We start from the raw sequence: 21,272 nt of genomic DNA on the forward strand, positions 1-21,272 counted from the left end.
TGTATTTAAATGGATGTCATTAATTTGAATATTTATGATCATTGTTATATTATCTAAACATGCTATTGACAATTGAATCATTTGAAAATGTGAAAATTCTTTTGATTTTCCATTTCCATTCAATTATTTGTCATGGTATGAGAATATTGTTACTCAATAAATTTGAATTACTGGGAGTTGAATCATTGCCAGAGGAAGATGACGTTTAGAAACACTGGATATCCCTTAAAACAAGGGAGATCTACAATGGGGAAAATATTAAAACAGCCCAGAAGCACCACATGCTGGCATGTTTAGAATTATTTTTTGCATACAATTTGATCAATTGGTCAATGTGTCACTGAAACCAAAGAACAAATAATATTTCTTATAACCGGACTGTCAATCAATACCTATGTAATCAGGTGGTGGGTTAGTTGCTAATTTGTGTCCAACTCTTGTGACCCCATGGACTATAGCCTGCCAGGCTCCTGTGTCCCTGGGATTCTCCAGGCAAGAATACTGCAGTTGGTTGCCATTTCCTTCTCCAAGGAATCTTGCTGACCCAGGAATCAAACCGGGGTCTTATCTCCTTCATTGCAGGCATATTCTTTACCAACTGAGCTACAAGGGAAGCCAAAAAGTGAAAGTTGCTCAGTCGCGTCCGACTCTTTGAGACCCCATGGACTATACAGTCCATGGACTTCTCCAGGCCAGAATTCTGGAGTGGGTAGTTTTTCCCTTCTCCAGGGGATCTTCCCAACCCAGGGATAGAGTCCAAGTGTCCTGCATTGCAGGCAGATTCTTTACCTGCTGAGCCACAATAAGTCTAGTTTATCATAAAGTTAGATGAAGAAAGAGAAAAGTAAAAGCAAGATGAAATTTTGACCATTGTGTCTCAGTTTTCAGTTTGGTTCCATGATTTTTTTTTTTTTTTTAAGAAAAATTAGATTCAAAGTTAGGTCTTTATTTGGAGGATTTTCTTAATATTTGCATGTGAGTGTGTGTGTGTGAGAGAGAGGGACAGAGAAAGAAAACTGACTATGAAGTTGGTCATGCAGGCTTTGAGTATAGACAGGGAAGATGAATTAGAATTATCAGAAACATCATGGACACTGAAGGAATTCTATCACTATTCTCCATGTCGATTGAAATGCAACATCACTGCCAGACAATCTGATTGCTAAGATTATCACAGAATCATTGACAAGTATAAGACTTGATTTTAAAGCTCAGCTTTATGATGGATTACCTTGAACAAGTCTCTTAATCTCTTTAAGTTGCAAAATTGTTATATCAGCAATGACAATATCTAAATCAGAGTGTTGTGAATTGGTACATACTATAAATTAAAAGAAGTTGAGTTAAATCATTTACTGAAGTTTCTACTAACTACAGCTTCTTGATAATTGTGTCTGCTTGGGCATTTCCAATGATGGGAAAGCATAAGAAGAGAGTTCTTCCTCTTGAGTTAGGATTTCAAATGTTATTGAGGTTTACCAGCATGCTATAAAGAAGTAGAGGAGAGAGAAGGGAAAAGTTTGAGTAAAGTTTACAAGGTGAGAAAATAAAGAGTCTGATTCGGGGAACTGTGAGAGTCCATTGTAAGTAAAGATAAAATACTTTGGAGTTTGGGTTTTTTGTTTTTGTTTTTTGTAGAAAGAAGAAATAAACGGGTAGAGATACACGGAGAGTGAAATATAGTTGAACAGGTAATAAAGCAGGTGTAGATTCCGAACTTCATGTAGGTAGGTACACTGAACATTCTAGTCACAACTCCATCCCTGGCCTCAAGCATTATAGCATGCAGATATGTTTAAATATTAATGTGAACCATATGAAATATTGCTCTCCATTTTTAAGTGACAAAGTAGAAATTTCATAGATTTCAACTTTATATCTATTAGATGGACTAATGAAAAAACATGGAAAATGTGGAGAACTTCAAATATACTCATGGATTATTATTGTATTCAGTAGAAGATTATCAGTAATTTCAGCATGTAGATGACATCTTCAAAGCTGTGCTTTGAGAATATTCCTCTGGTAATGGGGAAAAGCATGGCTTTTATGGGAGAGTAGGGGGAAGTGGGAAAAAAAAAGAAGGAAACCCAGGAAAAATGGTTAAGTGTATGCTTAAATTGGGTTGAATATTTCATTTTCTGTTGATTGAAGTTTTGCTCAATTGGTCAGCTGATTGAAAGAATGGTAGCATAAGAGACAGATCTGTTCAAATTGGACTAAAATGAATCTCAAGGGCCAATCATATCAATTTTTCTAGAATACATCTCTAAAAGACTAGGGCAAGCAATTCAAATTGTTTCCAAAACCAAGTAGATACTCTCCTTAAAGTAGATACTCTCCTTAAAGCAGGATGGATAAGAATGTCCTTACCTTTTTATATGTCCAACTCAAATCTAAACTATTTGAATTAAATGATTAGAGATATATGCAATTTTAAGAAATTTACTCCTACAAATTTTTAGTGTATACCTTAACTTTCCTTACTACTACATAAATTAGAAAATATTATATAATAATTATATAAAATTTGTAAAGTACAGGAAAGCACAAAATTAACATTACCTATAATCCACCTCTTAGGGGTATTCTGTGAACAATTTGGGGCATCTACTACATGTAGGCATAGACATAAAATTGCTATCTACTTATATTGTATCTATTCCTGTCAGCTATGCTTATTACATTTGTTTGTTTTCACATCTTGTTCTCATATTTGTGACTATAAATTAGCTTTTACACTTTACTGATCTCTCTGCTTCTCACTCTTTTGGGCTTCCATGTTCAGAGGCCTGGCTTTGTCTTCTGGTAACATTCCTAGCTTCTCTTGCCTCCCTTCACTATTTCTATCAATGTCTGAACCCCTTCCTCAAATATTAATCTTGACACCAGTCAGCTGCCCAAGACCAAGTCAAATATATTTAGGCTTCACTAGGTATCTAATATCATTTGGATAGAGGCAAGATGTTTGTTGATTCCTATTCTCTCATCCTTATGATATTTCAGTTTCCAGGTAAACTGATTCCTGGAAAAAGCTAACTGCCCTATTCTTTCTAATTTCAAGAATCCGCAGATTTCATTATTTTTCCTTTATAACATTATGTACTAAAATTGTTCTTTTGTAAAAAACTTCAAATCTTAAAATTTATATCCTTTCCCAGCCCCTTGATGGATTCATGATCCCAAAACTTATCCTGGATTGGTGTTGATGGGAGGGAGTAGGGAGAGAAACTTCTTGCCACCTTAAAGAGTAGCTTCTGTGTAGTAGAGGGATTCAAGTCAATTTGTAATGAGGCCCAATTCCTGAATTTAATATGTATGGGCATAAAGTAGAAGGTAGCAGAAGATTCCTTGTTCCCTTCATTTTTTGATTTAGTTGTAGTTTCAAAGGTCTAGGATTGAACAGTCTTTTGATCATTTCTTAATTGAGCCTATTTTTACCTGAAGGCATAATTCTTCCTAAAGGGCAAAAATGTGTTCCTCTACATTGCTTAATTTCCAATGGTCCTATGACTTTGCGTTTTTTCCTTTATAGTGTTTTGCTAAGATTTTAAAGAGAAGGTTAATCAGGCAGACCATTGTGCAGTTAGCTTTTGAGATCAGGAAGTCAACATCCTAACCGCACCATGAGGAGTGTAAGACCATTTCCTCCTAATCCCCTTCAGCTCAGTGGACCTCTGGAATAGAATCCCCATCCACGAGGGGCAGATAACACATTGTATATTGTGAACAATTCACAAGTATTACATCTTATGAAAGTAGCTATCAACCTTCTCTTCCCTAAGATTATTTTATTTCCCTTGAAAGCATAGATTTTAACTTACAAAGGAAGTCAACTAATATATTCTTGATATATGAATGTTCATTTTCTCTCATTTACAATTTCTCAGACTCTGAGAAAAAAAAAAAGAAAAGAAAACAAGATACCCAGGGTCTATATTGTTTTATGTTCTTAATATGTAAAAGACATTGTCACAGAGGAAACAACAAAACAGCTTGTTCATTAGCAGACACAGCATGTGGATGGAAACAGAGGGGCAGAAACAAGGCCCTAATTACACCCATGAATTCCTCTTCTTCCTTAGAAAAAGAAAGAAGACTTCGTTTTCTCCTCAGTAACAATGTCCTTTAGGGCTTGTGCTAAGAATATATTTTTCCATATGTCTGTGAGTTAGTATGTGAGCCTGATCATTGTTGCCTAATAAACACAACATGAATTCCCACCAGAAGTCAACTAATGGGCACTTCAAGTGCAGTTTTCTGTGTGTGTTAAATGAGTGAGTTGGAAACTTCGCTGTTCTGAAGCTCCTTTGGTGAGGAGGGGGTTATTACAAAGGATTTTCAGTAAGTCTTTGCCTAGATTATAGTCCCATAAAAGAAAAAAAAAAAAAGCACTATAATACTGCCCCTCCATAGGATACTTTTTATATTTTGGGATACACGGTTTCCTTAGCACCCATCTGAATTATAGTCCATTTTCTCCATAACTGGTACCCACCCTACTTGGTCTAGAAGTGAAAATTGGTACTTATTACAATAATTGTGAACAATTTTTAAAACATATATGACATATTTTATGCATTTAAATAACAGTTTTAATATATGCAGATGGAGAATAAACAAAAAACCTGTGCCTTTGCAAAAGCTCTGTATTCTTCATTTCAGCCAAGATTGTCTTTGCCCACAAAAAATACAGGAAATGAACATAGAATAATGAAGGCTTAATATTTGCGCACTGTTGGAGTGCCTCTGGGTGATTATATTTTAACAGAAGTTAATGGCCAAGTAATGGAAATAATGAGCTGAAGTGAAAATCTAATATGCGTTTGATGAGCAGAACATTCTGAATGAAAGTACACTAGAGGAGAAAATCCCTATGGACTGTTTCATGTCTTAGTATTCCTGGAACAAATTAGTTTCAGTATGAAAGTGGACATGATCGATAAAGGAACTTAAGTGGACATGTGCTGCTGATTTTTTAAAGCAGTGGGACAAAACCTGGAGATTCCATAAAAGAAAAAAAATACCCAAATATAGTTTAAAAACCTTCCTCTTTATTTCCATTACTCTTCATGTATATTCATTACATGTATATTAACATAGCCTATGATACTGATCACAGAACAGCTAACTATTGAGCCTGCTAGTTCAAAAATTATCCTAGTAATACTGAACCAAGAATAGGTAAGGTTGGTGAGAACAGCCACACCATGAAAAAATGCCAAGAAGTGTAGGTTTGGAGTCTGATGGATAAAGAATGCTAACATAGATTAGCAAATTTATCATATGGAAGGCACTAAAGGTTTTATAAATGCCAGATAATAACTTAATTTAGGCATGTTTCCCCTAATTATAGGAGAAAGGATAGGAAAGTGTTAAAGTTATTCAGAACTACTGATAACAACATTAACACCAGTATTTAAAGATTTAAACGTTCAAATGACACCATCATCATCACCACCACCACTACTGTCCACATCTGCAGCAATAGCTTCAACACAGTCGCATTCATTGAGCACTTACTGAATGCCATATACCAGCCAATATATTTTACACACAAAATTTCATTTATTTCTCAGTACCTAACAGGTACTCTTATTCTTTTAGATCCTAATTTTATAAGTAAGAAAATTAAGTGACCTGTTGAAAACTCATCATCTTCCCGCTTTACACACTGGGTTCTACTGTTACCCACAATGTTAAACTGCTCTGTAAATTATAAATGCTACAGACTTAAAAGCAATCATCATCATTATTAGCAATAATATGATTTACCGTTTGAGCAGCAGTTCATACTGATCATTTCCTGATATAGACAATTCATTCTTATAAAAAACAAACGACTATAAACAACTCACAAACTCTGACATAATCCATTTTCTTACATATTTTAGTTGTATCACTTAGGGCCAAATGAATGAAATATTTTGTATGTATAATCAGACAACTTATTTGTTAATCCTATTTCTTCTAAAATTCATGTCATGTCCTAGTTACTCTTTATTACATTTTAAAATTTGCGTGCATGTGTGCATGCTAAAGTATCTTCAGTCCTGTCAGTCTCTCTGTGACCCCATGGACTGTAGCTTACCAGGTTCCTCTGTCCATGGAGATTCTCCAGGCAACAATACTGGATTGGGTTGAAATGTCCTTCTCCAGGAGATCTTCCCAACCCAGGTATCGAACCCCTGTCACCTATGGCCCCTGCATTACAGGTGGATTCTTTACTGCTGAGCCACCCAGAAAGCCCTTTAAACTTTAGGATAATGATTTACGTATTTCTTTAGCAAAACAGACAAATTTAAGAAAGTTTGTGTTTTGAAGAATCCTTCCCAAAACAAAATGAAAGTGAATTTGGGAACATTCTGTTAGGTAGTTAGAATAGGAAAAAGGAGTCCAAGATGGCAGTGGCTAAAAGACAAAGGAAAGAGTCCAAGAAAGTGGAACAAAAGAAAATCCATGGACTGGATGAGAAATTCAGGTGAAACAAACATGCCCCCTTCTTGGCTAGCCCAATTTGCATAGGGTAGGCTCAAGGCGGGGGAAGGAAACAAACACATAAAAGGAGGAAGTCAAGAGGGGCTGCGGTCTCTCCTTCGGGGTTGGCCTGCCCTCAAGCCTCCAGGGTGTACTATCCTTTATTTGCAGAATAAAACTGAGCTGTGACCAAGTTGTCCACCATTTCAAAACTTTGCTGCAACAAGACAGAACTGAGGAAATTACACATGTGCCCCGACAGACCCATCAAAATGTGGCAGAATAGGGTAAGGTAATAAATTGACACTCCATTGATAAAATAAATGACTTATTAACCTCAAGTTGTTATAGATTTACAGTTTAGAATTACATTGAAATTAATGCTGATTCAAATTCACTGTTTTGAGTTTCTGACATACTTTCAGCTGATTTGGTTACAATTTTTTTCTGCAATTGAAATCTTTTATTACATTTTTAGGTTATTGCTCTGGACACAATTTTATGCTTTGAAAGTGATATGTTTCTCATACCTAAATGTTCCTATTATGATATATTATTACTTTAACATCATTTTCTCAATGTAATAGTAGTCTTTATGTCCCCACATAGGAAATTGTCATTTGTTGTTTTAATCCTTAATTTGGAAAGACCCCGAATAACTGAAGATTGTGAATGAAGGTCAGGCTATTCATTTAACTGGTTTTTTTTTTCCTAGTTGTAGGTTGGATGAGTGAAGGACATACTTGATGCAGATTACATGAATGGTGAACATATTTATAACAAAAGAAACAATGATTTGAACCTGTGCCCCAATGTGAAATACATATGACACTAAATTTTCAAAGCATTAACAGTTTTCTAACATCTCCCTGTTAGGGAAATTAAATAGTCTTTTTAGGCTTAAGAGACAATGTAGAGCAGGCCTCTGACCTTGCTTCTAACCTGCCTGGACCTGTCCTGACTGTGAGTGCCCAGACTGCCTGGTGTGAGTGCAAGCCTTGCAGCACCATAGATAAGACAGGTAAGGAATCTTGAAATTGTTGAGGCCCTGGAGGGGGCCTGGCCAACCAAGCCCTGGGTCTTAACAACATTCCAAGTTTTACATGACAAAAAAACCCACCATTAACATGAAAGCAGAGCTTCAATTTGCTCACAGGTTGATGACTGAGGGATTATAAACCCTGAAATGCAATTTTAAAAGACTCATCCAGAGAGTGGACTCACTGCCTGGGACCTTTTCCCATTTGGGACTCAGTATGTGCTGTGACATGAGACTTCCCAGTGCTGTTTAAGTCTGGATGCGAGCAAATTCAATTTGGTGAAGTATGTATTATTGCTCTTGTTTGCTGTTTCTGTTTCTCTTTCCTTTTAATGTTAATAAAGAAAGTAAGCTAGATAGTTCTCTAATAAATAGTGGCATTATTCATTTGTATATAATGTGTGACTTATTTTGTTAGCAAATCCTTTGAATATGAGACAAAATTGAAAACTTTTGGCAAAACACTCCCTTTCTACTTACAAATAGCTGAAGTACTTCTAACAGATACAAATGACCTAAAACATATGTAAGAAAACAAGTTGTCATATGTAATTGAGATATTCTTCTAAAGCATATAAAATATATACATTTAAATTTTTGTTTTGCGCTCATATTTTTAGAATGTACAATTGTCCAAATAGCTATGTGTATTCTTATAATGCTTTGTGTAATTCTTTTTACTGTTATTTAAATCTTAGCCTCTTACTTTAATATTTGAACATTTATTTTTTATATCCAATTAGATTGTATTCTTACTGAAACTTGACACTGCCGAAAATTACATTTTGCAAGTGTGCCTGTCAATTTTAAAGAATAAAAATGCACTATTGTCTTTGATATTTGTTATGAAATTAAACCAATTTACAGATTTAAGCATATAGTTCAGGGTAACAAAATGCTAACTGTGTCCAAATCTTACTTTTACTTAAATAAAAACACCTTTCAGTATTATTGCTAAATAACATTTTCACCAGAGGTATTGAAATATGGAAAATTTGAGTGATCTTAGTTTGATGCCATTGTATTTCACTGTTAACCAAGGAGTTAGCAGTAAATAGAAAAGGGAGCAAGAAAAATGGAAAATTCACAACCATGCATTTTGACTTCTGTAAAATAAAAAATTTATCACACTCATATTTTTGTAATAGAAATTCATAATCCCATTTCTCTTTCAGTACTTTTGCTTTGACAAAGAGATGGCACCATGCTTATTAAACTCAATGTGATGTTTACAAAGAGTTGATGAGGGACATTCTATGGTGAACTGAAATAAATAAGACAAGGCTCACATGTCATTTTCAAACATAAAACAAAGTAATGCATTGCAAATGGAATGGCTTATACTAATATGTCATATATATTTTGATGATATGAGAAAATTCAATACATTCAAAAAAATGATAAGTAAGCAATGTAAAGTATATGTTCTTACTAGGATACTACAAATTCATTTTCTCCTGTTATAACGAAAGATTTGTGTGAGGGTTTTGTTTGTTTTTTTCATATTTCTGAGCAACAATCATTAAAAATTCATTTCAACCATATACAATTCATCCAAATGAAACACTGATCTTACAGCTTGTAATTCACTCCCCAATCTCACTTGCACTAAGAAAGAGTTTTTTCTTTTTTTTCCTAAACAAAATATCCATTATGTGCGAGATAAGTCACTTCAATCATATCCAACTCTTTGTGATCCTATAGACTATAGCCCACCAGGCCCCTCTGTCCATGGGAATATCCAGGCAAGAATATTTGAGTGGGCTGCCATGCCCTCCTCCAGGGTGTCTTCCCAACCCAGGGATCAAACCCGCATCTCTTGCATTGCAGATAGATTCCTTACCACTGGTGCTACCTGAGAAACCCAATGTCCATGATTAATCCATATCAATTCTAGGCAACATAGATCCTTGGGCCTGACTGTAATCCAATCATTCATAAATTATTTCATTAGAGACATGCAACTTAAAATAATATTTCTCAGACTTGAATGGGAAAAGCATATATTCCAAAGATATTTTTCAAATATTCCAAAATATTATAAAATTACTTAAGGAATTGTTTAAATGGACTCTAATGCTGACTTAAATTATTTTAGCTATATGTTTACTGAGACTGAAATATAAATCAAAACATAAACTCCTAATTTTTATAGATCAAATGAAAAACACAGCCTTAAACAACATATGCAACATTACTGTAACATATGGAAGATAATATTTTATCAAATCACCATTTGCAACACCAGATGATAATGACTGGTAATGCATGAGACTTTTAAGTTTGTCATACATAGACTGTTGTGCAACTATGTGATTCTCTCATCATTTTTCCCCATTTGTAGTCCCATGCTCTGCTTTGGCTTTATGTATCAATGACAGACCTTTATATGGTAGAAAGTTCTCTGTACATTCCTCATTTGCATGTAGCAACTGAAATAATTCTATAGTGTTTTTCATTAACATAATTAAAGCAATAATGCAAGTTTAGCTTGGCAGTATTCTGTCATAAAGGGATTACCCAGGATATCAAGAATATGTTTATATTATTTTTAATACTAACATTGAAATGCAAACCCATCATCTAAAAATTATGATAGATAACTTCTGGGTCCTCAAACCTGGAGACCCAAAATGAAAACCAAAATTAACTAACTGAATGAAAGTATTTGCTTTCTTCATAATCTGGTGAAATTCCCAGTTGGTGCTGAAATATCACAGAAACAAGGAAGTAAGGCCATTTTGAGATAGAACTTTTTCCTTTATAGATCACTTGATTTCTTTCTTAATCACTATGAAGACAAAGCCATAGCTCAGCCAGTTCATGAAATATGTCTCACCATTATGTTAAGACTCATATACATTGTGTGGTATCATCCACAACTTCAGAAAAGTCTGATATTAAACGTTTGAATTACGAAATAGACTTCTAACCTTTTATTCTCTCTGACTGCTTTGTCTCCCTTCTTCCAAGAGATAGTTGGTTTTGGAGATCCTTGAGGTTTGCACTCTATGATGACTTCTTGGTCTTTGGGAATAATTATTGTTTTCTTCAGTTGATTCAGTGCAAAAGTGGGAGCTGAAGCTATAAAAAAGAAAAAGTTAATTCTACCAGAAGCAATGACAGTAACTTCTAATGGATGATTCACTGAGATTGGGCAATTTTACCTTTGGAATGCATTTTTAATAAAATCATAAGATATCTACACATATAAAAGGCACTAATTTGAATATTAATTTAATTATTGCTTCATAGATATCTTATTGGCTGTCCTTTCTTTTACCAGGTTCTTACAATTGTGGGGCCTACAGATAAAGGTTGTTTCAAAGAATGAGATGCTTTAATTAAACTTTAATTGTGTAAGTTTAATGATCACTTTGGGCAAAAGGTGAAGGGGTTGAACATGGGTCTGTTTGGGGCTTCCTTTGGAAAAATGGAGGCTATCTGTGAAGAAGGCAATCCTGCGTCACCTGTTTCTAATCTCTGAGTCTTGATGCATATTTTACTTAATAATGTGTATGTGTGTGTGTGTTCAGGCTCTCAGTCATGTCCAATAATTGCAACACATAATTTTCCAGGCAAGAATACTGGAACAGGTTGCCATTTTCTACTCCAGGGGATCTTCCTGACCCAGGGATGGAACTGGGATCTCCTGCACCTCCTGCATTGTCAGGAAGCTTCTTTAGCACTGGGCCACCTGAGAAGTCCATTTAAATAGTATACAAAACTAAATGTAGAGTTTTAGGAAATACAGTTTTAAGAATTGAATAATTTAAATTTCAACTCATTGGTTGCAATTATTCACCTAGGCCTGAGCATTCATTAATATTCATTTTGTATTACTAGATTTTTATTATTAGTTTTCATTTAAACTTCCCAAGACATTCCAGTAGGTAGCTGTGGTTAACAACACTGAACTAAAGTTCAGTGCAGATCAGTCACTCAGTCATATCCAACTATTTGTGACCACCCAGACTGCAGCACGAAAAGCTTGCTGCACCACCAAACCCTGGAGCCTACTCAAACTCATGTCAAGTCCATCAGTGATGCCATCCTACCATCTTATCCTCTGTCATCCCCTTCTCCTCCTGCCTTCAATCTTTCCCAGAATCAGGGTCTTTTGAATGAGTCAGTTCTTCCCATAAGGTGGCCAAAGTATTGGAGTTTCATCTTCAGCATCAGCCCTTCCAATGAATATTCAGGACTGATTTCCTTTAAGATGGACTGGTTGGACCTCCTTGTAGTCCAAGAGACTGTCAAGAGGCTTCTCCAACATCACAGTTCAAAAGCATCAATTCTTTGTTGCTCAGCTGTCTTTGTATTCCAACTTTCACACCCATACACGACTACTGGAAAAACCATACCTTTGACTAGATGGACCTTTGTTGGCAAAGAAATGCCCCTGCTTTTTAATATGCTGTCTAGGTTGATCATAGCTTTTCTTCCAAGGAGCAAGTGTCTTAATTCATGGCTGCAGTCAAAGTCTCACTGTTTCCACTGTTTCCCAATCTATTTGCCATGAAGTGATGGGACCAGATGCTGTGATCTTAGTTTTCTGAATGTTGACTGTTAAGCCAACTTTTTCACTGTTCTCTTTCACTTTCATCAAGATTCTCTTTAGTTCTTCACTTTCTGTCATAAGGGTGGTGTCATCTGCATATCTGAAGTTGTTGATATTTCTCCCAGGAAACTTGATTCCAGCTTGTGGTTCATCCAGCCCAGCACTTTGCATGATGTACTCTGCATATAAGTTAAATAAGCATGGCAAAAATATACAGCCTTGACATACTCTTTTCCTGATTTGGAACCAGTCTGTTGTTCCATGTCCAGTTCTAACTCTTGCTTCTTGACCTGAATACAGATTTCCTAGGAGTCAGGTCAGGGGTTCTGCTTATTCCCATCTCTTTAAGAATTTTCCATAGTTTGTTGTGATCCAAACAGTCAACGGCTTTGCTTTATTCAATAAAGAAGAAGTATGTGTTTTTCTGGAACTCTCGTGCTTTTTCCATGATCCAACAGATGTTGGCAGTTTGATCTCTGGTTCCCCTGCCTTTATAAGCCCACCTTGAACATCTGGAATTTCATGGTTCTTGTACTGTTGAAGCCTGGCTTGGAGAATTTTGAGCATTATTTTGCTAGCATGTGAGATGAGGACAACTGAATGGTAGTTTGAGCATTCTTTGGCATTGCCTTTTTTTGGGATTGGGATGAAAACTGACCTTTTCTAGTCCTGTGGCCACTGCTGAGTTTTCCAAATTTGCTGGCATATTGAGTGTAGCTCTTTTGCAGCATCATCTTTTAGGATTTGAAATAGCTCACCTGTAATTCCATCATGTCCACTAGCTTTGTTCATAGTGATGCTTCCTAAGGCCCACTTGACTTTGCATTTCAAGATGTCTGACTCTAGGGGAGTGATCACACCATCGTGATTATATGGATCCTGAAGATCTTTTTTGCATAGTTTTTCTGTCCTTAACTGTGCCCATCTTCCCATGAAATATTCCCTTGCTATCTCTAATTTTCTTGAAGAGATCTCTAGTCTTTCCCATTCTATTGTTTTCCTTTATTTCTTTGCATTGATCCCTGAGGAAGGCTTTCATATCTTTCCTTGCTATTCTTTGGAACTCTGCATTCAAATTGGTATATCTTTCCTTTTCTCTTTTACCTTTAGCTTCTTTTTTTTTTTTTTGTCAGCTATTTGTAATGCTTCCTCAGTCAACCATTTTGCCATTTTGCATTTCTTTTTCTTGGGGATGGTCTTGATCCCTGCCTCCTGTACAATGTCATGAACTCCCTCTGTGGTTCTTTAAGCACTCTGTCTATCAGATCTAATCCCTTGAATCTATTAGTCAGCTCCACTGTATAATTGTAAGGGATTTGATTTAGGTCCTACCTGAATGGTCTAGTGGTTTTCCCTACTTTCTTCAATTTGAGTCTGAATTTGGCAATAGGGAGTTCATAATCTCATCCACAGTCAGCTTCCAGTCTCATTTTTGCTGACTGTATAGAACTTCTCCATCCTTGGCTGCAAAAAATATAATCAATCTGATTTTGGTATTGACCTTCTGGTGATGACCATGTGTAGAGTCTTCTCTTGTGTTGTTGGAAGAGGGTGTTTGCTATGACCTGGGCGTTCTCTTGGCCAAACTCTATTAGCCTTTGCCCTGCTTCATTTCGTGCTCCAAGGCAAATTTGTCCATTACTCCAGGTATCTGTTGACTTCTTACTTTTTCATTCCAGTTCCCTATAATGAAACGGACATCTTTTGGGGGTGTTTGCTTGTTCTAGAAGGTCTTGTAGTTCTTCATCGAACCATTCAGCTTCATCAGCATTAGTGGTTGGGGTATAGACTTGGATTACTGTGATATTGAATGGTTTGCCTTAGAAAGGAACAGAGATGATTCTGTTGTTTTTCAGATTGCATCCAAGTACTGCATTTCAGACTCTTTTGTTGACTATGGTGGCTACTGTATTTCTTTTAAGGGAGTCTTACCCACAGTATTAGATATAATGGTCATCTGAGTTAAATTCACTCATTCCAGTCCATTTTAGTTCACTGATTCCTAAAATGCTGAACTAAAGAATATGTGAAAAAATAAATAAACAAACAAACAAAAAAAGAGACACCTTTACATCTAAAAGAGAACCTGGAAAATATCTGTACAACTTTACTGTATCTTAGACATTTATTTATGCCAATCTGAAAATCTTATGAATATTTCATTTGTGTTTTATGTTCATTACATAGAAGTATGACATAATTATACTTAGCAGATAACACATAACATTAAAAGATATCTATGTATCACAAACAGAAAAAGGTACCAACTGAGATGAGTAAAGAAATTGAAAGAAAAATTTAGGAATTTATAGAAAGATAACATATTTGGTTGCCTACTGGGGATATACTTTATTAAAGGTAATTTTGAAAACATATTTTTGAATAAGAAAGGAACCCATTTGAGAGTGTTTCTGGATAAACTATTGATTAGGTGAGTGCTGAATCAGTTTTTAAATTCAGAAATACAGGTGTATGAGCTAACAAGAAAGTAAATATTTTTTGATTGGTTAGGATGTAAGACATTGAAACATGGACTCCTGTATCAATATTGGATGGATTTGTTATAGTGTGAGGAAATTTCAAATATAAACATTCATAATTCAAGTTGGTTTATGGCATATTATATTTAACTGATATATGAAAGGTGCATTTTCAGACTCCAAGATCTTGGGTGTTTCTGTGAATGTTGTGCTTTGGGTCAGTGGTAAGTACACAGCACACTTAGGCCTTTGCACACTTCTGATAAATGGTGTGTTAAGGTCATCTAAGTCTCTCTCTTTGTGTTATAATTATCCCAGAACCAAAATTTAGAACATCTTGAGAATGAGAAAAAAGAAAATCGATTCCAGTGCCCTAAAGAGGCTCAATTTGGTAGCCTGTTCCCCTGGATTGAATTTTTCTTATAGGAAAGTGTGAAGTAGTGCTAGTGTTCTGGTTATATTCCAGAATGTAACCCTATGAGCTTACTGTGTTCGGCTTTAGGAGGGCTCTCATCAACCTGTTAAGGTGGTAACATCTCTTTAACAGACGATGCTTTCTTGGGCGTCCTGCCTTGCAGGAGCCACGTACCTACTGGTAGGTAGGAGCAGCTTGGGAAAATATTAAGCATTGCTGTGTTGATAACCTACATTCTGATACTCTACCTTTATGACAACTTTCCTTGAAAGTTAGCATACTTTTCTTATGTGATTTTTTTTTTAAAGCCATAGAAAAGATATATTGTGTAAATCTGTTAGGATTAAAACTAAAATTAAAGAACGTAAACGTTACGGGACAAATTGTATGCTATATAACCTTATCTCCCAAAATTTAAAAAGTATATATCAGAAAGGCATAGTTTTAAAAGATAAAATAGGTTTTTACAATCACATCATAAACCTCCAGCATAGTAAGAATTAGAGCATGAGAAGAAGCCACACTTCTTTCTTATTCATTTAGTTAGAAACGGCATACCTAAAATCTTCAGCTCAGCACTTGCATAGATGGTTCCGTATTTATTTTCAGCCAGACACTGATACATTCCAGCATCTGATTGATTCACGTTGTGGATCATCAATACTCCATTAACCATCTCAACCCTACTCTGTAATGAAATAAGAAAAATAGATATAGAAATTGAATGTTTCACACATATTTTACAGTTATTCTCTCCTAGATTAAAAAAAAAAAAAGGCCTCCAACGTTGAAACCCCATGGACTATAGCCCTCTGACTCCTCTCCATAGAATTCTCCAGGCAAGAATACTGGCGTGTGTAGCTATTCTCTTCAGGGGATCTTCCTGACCCACGCACTGAAGCTGGGTCTCCTGCATTGCAGGCAGATCCTTTACCATCTGAGTCACTAGGAAGCTCCCACAATTAATACAGTTGAACATTATTTCAATTTAGGAAGACAAATTTACTATACATTATTCTAATGTAAAATATAGCTATGTCTTGATCAGAAAAGAAATTATATCTTCTTATAGTAATTTTTATGAATTTTACTTTTGATTATATTTTAAAATAAGCAGCTTTTGTTTGGTATACTGGTCAAGCTAATGAAATACAGTCATCAGATAATGCTTTTATTGAATTTATTTTACAAATAAGAAGCTGGAGTTCAAATGTAGAAAGGATTGAGACTGCAGATATGTAGGATCAAGTTAAATACAGTCCACTAAATTCCAAGAATCTCTTTATTATATTGATCTGGTCAGATGTTTGTCTTTTCTCTCACTTTCCAACACAATGACATAGATTAAAAAAAAAAAAACAACAACTGTCCTATAACTGGAATCTGTATAAAACTTTTGGTCAGAAAATGTAAATTTAATTATTAGATGAAATAATACAGAAGACAGAAAATAAAACACATGCAAACTGAGGTAAACTGAGGCCAAGAGCACACTTCGAAAACAAATTTTAAATTTAAAATGTTCTTTAACAATCAGATATCTTATCTATTTAACATCAAGCAAATCATTCTTTTAATTTTAGTGAGCAGTGCTTTGCTTATCTATCAACAGAGATGCCAAGTAATTTGACATCATTTTTTAAATGAACCCATTCATTCATTCGACTATTATCTGCCAGTGGAATTTACTGAGTTGGTGAGAGTAGACAATATAACCAGCACACGCCCCTTCCCAAGAAGATTAGAGAGACACGCCCCTTCCCAAGAAGATTAGAGAGACAGGCAATAAGTTAACCTCCCAGGATTCCCACTCCCTCCCTCTCAGTTTTCTTTAACAGTTCTCCTACTCTTTTTATTTGTGTCAGTCTTTTTCTGTAACTATGCTTTGGCCTTAGTGATTTTAGAATAAGGGAATGTTGGAGTTGGATGTGACTGTGAAGGTGATATGATCCAATTTTTTGATTTTACAAAAGGGCAAATCAAGGTCCAAAAAGGCAAACTACAGAAATGAGATCCTTTGATAATGGCAGAACTTGGGCAGAAACTGTGTTTGGAATTTCAATTTATACACTTCCCCTCCCTTTTGTCCATAGGTAATAAAGTAAGATGGTAGGTGTTGCGAGAGGGCATCAGAGAGCAGACGCACTGAATCCATAATCACAGAAAACTAGCCAATCTGATTACAGGACCATAGCTTTGTCTAACTCAATGAAACTAAGCCATGCCGTGTGGGGCCACCCAAGACGGATGGGTAATGGTGGAGAGGTCTGACAGAATGTGGTCCACTGGAGAAGGGAATGGCAAGCCACTTCAGTATTCTTGCCTTGAGAACCTCATGAACAGTATGAGAAGGCAAAATGATAGGATACTGAAAGAGGAAATCCCCAGGTCGGTAGTTACCCACTATGCTACTGGAGATCAGTGGAGAAATAACTCCAGAAAGAATGAAGGGATGGAACCAAAGCAGAAACAATACCCAGTTGCAGATGTGACTGGTGATAGAAGCAAGGTCTGATGCTGTAAAGAGCAATATTGCAAAGGAACCTGGAATGTTAGGTCCATGAATCAAGGCAAGTTGGAAGTGGTCAAACAGGAGATGGAAAGAGTGAACATCTACACTTTAGGAGTCAGTGAACCAAAATGGACTAGAATGGGTGAATTTAACACAGATGACCATTATATTTACTACTATGGGCAAGAATCCCTTAGAAGAAATGGAGTAGCCATCATAGTCAACAAGAGAGTCAAAAATAAAGTACTTGGATGCAATCCCCAAAATGACAGAATGATCTCTGTTTGTTTCCCAGGCAAACCATTCAATATCACAGTAATCCAAGCCTATGCCCCAACCTGTAATGCTGAAACAGCTGAAGGTGAACAGTTCTATGAAGACCTACAAGACCTTCTAGAACTAACATGCAAAAAAGATGCCCTTTTCATTATAGGGTACTGGAATGCAAAAGGAGGAAGTCAACAAATACCTGGAGTAATGGGCAAATTTGGCCTTGGAGTACAGAATGAAACAGGGCAAAGCTAACAGGGTTTTGCCAAGAGAATGCACTGGTCACAGTACACACCCTTTTCCAACAACACAAGAGAAGACTCTACACATGGACATCATCAGATGGTCAGTACCAAAATCAGATTGATTATATTATTTGCAGCCAAAGACGGAGAAGCTCTATTCAGTCACCAAAAACAAGACCAGAACCTGACTATGGCACAGATTATGAACTCCTTATTGCCAAATTCAGACTTAAACTGAAGAAAGTAAGGATAACCACTAGACCATTCAGGTATGACCTAAATCAAATCCCTTATGACTCTACAGTGGAAGTGAGAAATAGATTCAAGGGATTAGATGTGATAGAGTGGTAAAATGGCTGTCTGAGGAGGTTTTACAAACTGCTATGAAAAGAATAGAAACAAAAGTCAAAGGAGAAAAGAAAAGATATACCCATTTGAATGCGGAGTTCCAAAGAATGCAAGGAGAGATAAGAAAGCTTTCCTCAGTGATCAATGCAAAGAAATAGAGGAAAACAATAGAATGGGGAAGACTGGAGATCTCTTCAAGAAACTTAGAGACACCAAGGGAACATTTCATGGAAAAATGGGCACAATAAGGGACAGAAATGGAATGGACCTAACAGAAGCAGAAGATATTAAGAAGAGGTGGCAAGAATACACAGAAAAACTATACAAAAAAGATCTTCAGGATCCATATAATCATGATGGTGTGATCACTCACCTAGAGCCAGACATCCTGAAATGCAAAGTCAAGAAGGCCTTAGGAAGCATCACTATGAACAAAGCTAGTGGACGTGATGGAATTACAGGTGAGCTATTTCAAATCCTGAAAGATGATGCTGTGAAAGTGCTGCACTCAATATGCCAGCAAATTTGGAAAACTCAGCAGTGGCCACAGGACTGGTAAATGTCAGTTTCCATTCCAATCCCAAAGAAAGGCAATGCCAAAAAAAAAAAAAAAAAGAAAGGCAATGCCAAAAATGCTCAAAATACCACATAATTGCCTTCATCTCACACAGTATCAAAATAATGCTCAAAATTCTCCAAGCCAGGCTTCAACTATATGTGAAGTGTGAACTTCAAGATGTTCAAGCTGGTTTTAGAAAAGACAGAGGAACCAGAGATCAAACTGCCAACATCTTTTGGATCATTGAAAAAGAATGAGAGTTCCAGAAAAACATCTGCTTCTGCTTTATTGACTATGCCAAAGCCTTCCACTCTGTGAATCAAAACAAACTGTGGAAAATTCTGAAAAAGATGGGAATACCAGACCACCTGTCCTGCCTCCTTAGAAATCTGTAGGCAGGTCAAAAAAAAACAGTTAGAACTGGACATGGAACAATAGACTGGTTTCAAATCTGGAAGGAGTACGTCTAGGTTGCATATTGTCACATTGTTTATTTAACTTATATGCTGAATATATCATGAGATTGCTAGACTGGATGAAGGAAAAGCTGGAATCAAGATAGCCAGGAGAAAAATCAATAACCTCAGATATTCAGATGACACCACACTTCCAGCAGAAAGCAAAGAAGTACTAAAGAGACTCTTGATGAAAGTGGAAGAAGATAGTGAAAAAGTTGGATTAAAACTCAACACTCAGAAAACTAAGATCATGACATCTGGTCCCATCACTTCATGGCAAATAGATGGGGAAACAATGGAGACAGTGAGGGACTTTATTTTTTGGGGTTCTGAAATCACTGCAGATGGTCACTACTGCCATGAAAATAAAAGACATTTGCTCTTTGGAAGAAAAGGTATGACCATCCTAGACAGCATATTTAAAAAGAAGAGACATTACTTTCCTGACAAAGGTCTGTCTAGTCAAAGCTATGGCTTTTCCAGTAGTCATGTATGGATGTGAGAGATGGACTATAAAGAAAGCTGAGTGCCGAAGAGTTGATGCTTTTGAACTGTGGTGTTGGAGAAGATGCTTGAGAGTCCATTGGACTGCAAAGAGATCCAACCAGTCCATCCTAAAGGAAATCAGTCCTGAATAATCATCGGAAGGATTGATGCTGAAGCTGAAACTCCAATACTTTGATCATCTGATGCAAAGAACTGACTCATTGGAAAAGACCCTGATGCTGGGAAAGATTGAAGGTGGGAGGAGAAGCGGATGACAGAGAATGAGATGGTTGGATGGCATCACCGACTCAATGGACATGAGTTTGAGTAAACTCTGGGAGTTGGTGATGGACAGGGAGGCCTGGCGTCCTGCAGTCCATGTGGTTGCCAAGAGTTGGACAAGACTGAGCTACTGAACTGAACTGAAGGACACAAGATAAATTGATTAGAATCAAATGGGTCCAAGGTAGTAGACAAGTTGACTTGATTAGACCCTGATCTTCAATCAGCAAGGATAATGAAACACCCAGAGGCACCATGGACAGTTCCAATCACTGTCAAAAGACCAAGGAGTGCATGATGACACAATTCCTGGAAATCTCCACCTCTTCCCAAAAATAGTTGCAATAATCCTCCCACTTAATAGCATGTGAAATACCCAGCCTATAAAAACTAACCACACCACATTTTGCACTGCACTTGCCCTCTGTGATGGCCCAGGCTCTGTCTGTGGATTGTACTTCTCTCTGACTCTGAATAAATCCATTTCTTAACCATCACTTTATCTCTCACTGAATTCTTTCTGTGGTGGGACATCAAGAACCTGAGCTTCATTCAGTCCTGAAAGCAGGTATTGTGGGTTTTGGCTGGGTTAGAATCCCAGCCCGTAGGTTCCAGTCCCAATATGTGGTAAACATTTTCCATCTCAGGCAAGCAACTTTATATTTTGACTATCCCACCATCTTCAAAGTGACAGCAGTTGGTTAGATGATGTCTAAAAGTCTGCTAAAATGGCAATGAGTTAGTGATAATCACTGATATTTTCCTGTGAACTTATAGGATTGAATAAAATTTGAAGAAGTGATGTATTACCAGAAAGTAATGAGGCAATTAAAATTAAAAGAAAACTATTTTTTTCAACAACAACAAAAAGAACCCCATACAAAAACATGGGCAGAAGACCTAAATATAGATTTCTCCAAAGAAGACACACAGATGGCCAACAGGCACATGAAAAGATTTTCAAAATTGCCAATTATTAGAGAAATGCAAATCAAACTACAATAAGGTACAGCCTCACACCAGTCAGAATAGCCAGCCATCATTAAAAAGTCTACAACTAACAAATGCTGGAGAGGATGTGGAGAAAAGGGAACTCTTCTACAATTGGTGGGTATGTAAGTTGGTGCAACCACAGCGGAA

At 36.4% G+C, this 21,272-nt stretch overlaps 1 protein-coding gene across 1 annotated transcript in view; it reads right to left on the reverse strand.

The window, feature by feature from the left end:
* Positions 1-21,272, reverse strand: part of CNTN5 (contactin 5) — a 1,534,958-nt gene that overhangs the window by 273,077 nt on the left and 1,240,609 nt on the right. Inside the window, exons 12-13 of the mRNA XM_043897056.1 lie at positions 15,531-15,660; positions 10,450-10,600 (exon numbers count right to left, since the gene is read on the reverse strand). Coding sequence (XP_043752991.1) covers positions 10,450-10,600; positions 15,531-15,660 — 281 coding nt within the window. The remainder of the gene's footprint in view (positions 1-10,449; positions 10,601-15,530; positions 15,661-21,272) is intronic.

The sequence above is a fragment of the Cervus elaphus genome, chromosome 1, assembly GCF_910594005.1.
Source record: "Cervus elaphus chromosome 1, mCerEla1.1, whole genome shotgun sequence".
NCBI lineage: Eukaryota > Metazoa > Chordata > Mammalia > Artiodactyla > Cervidae > Cervus > Cervus elaphus.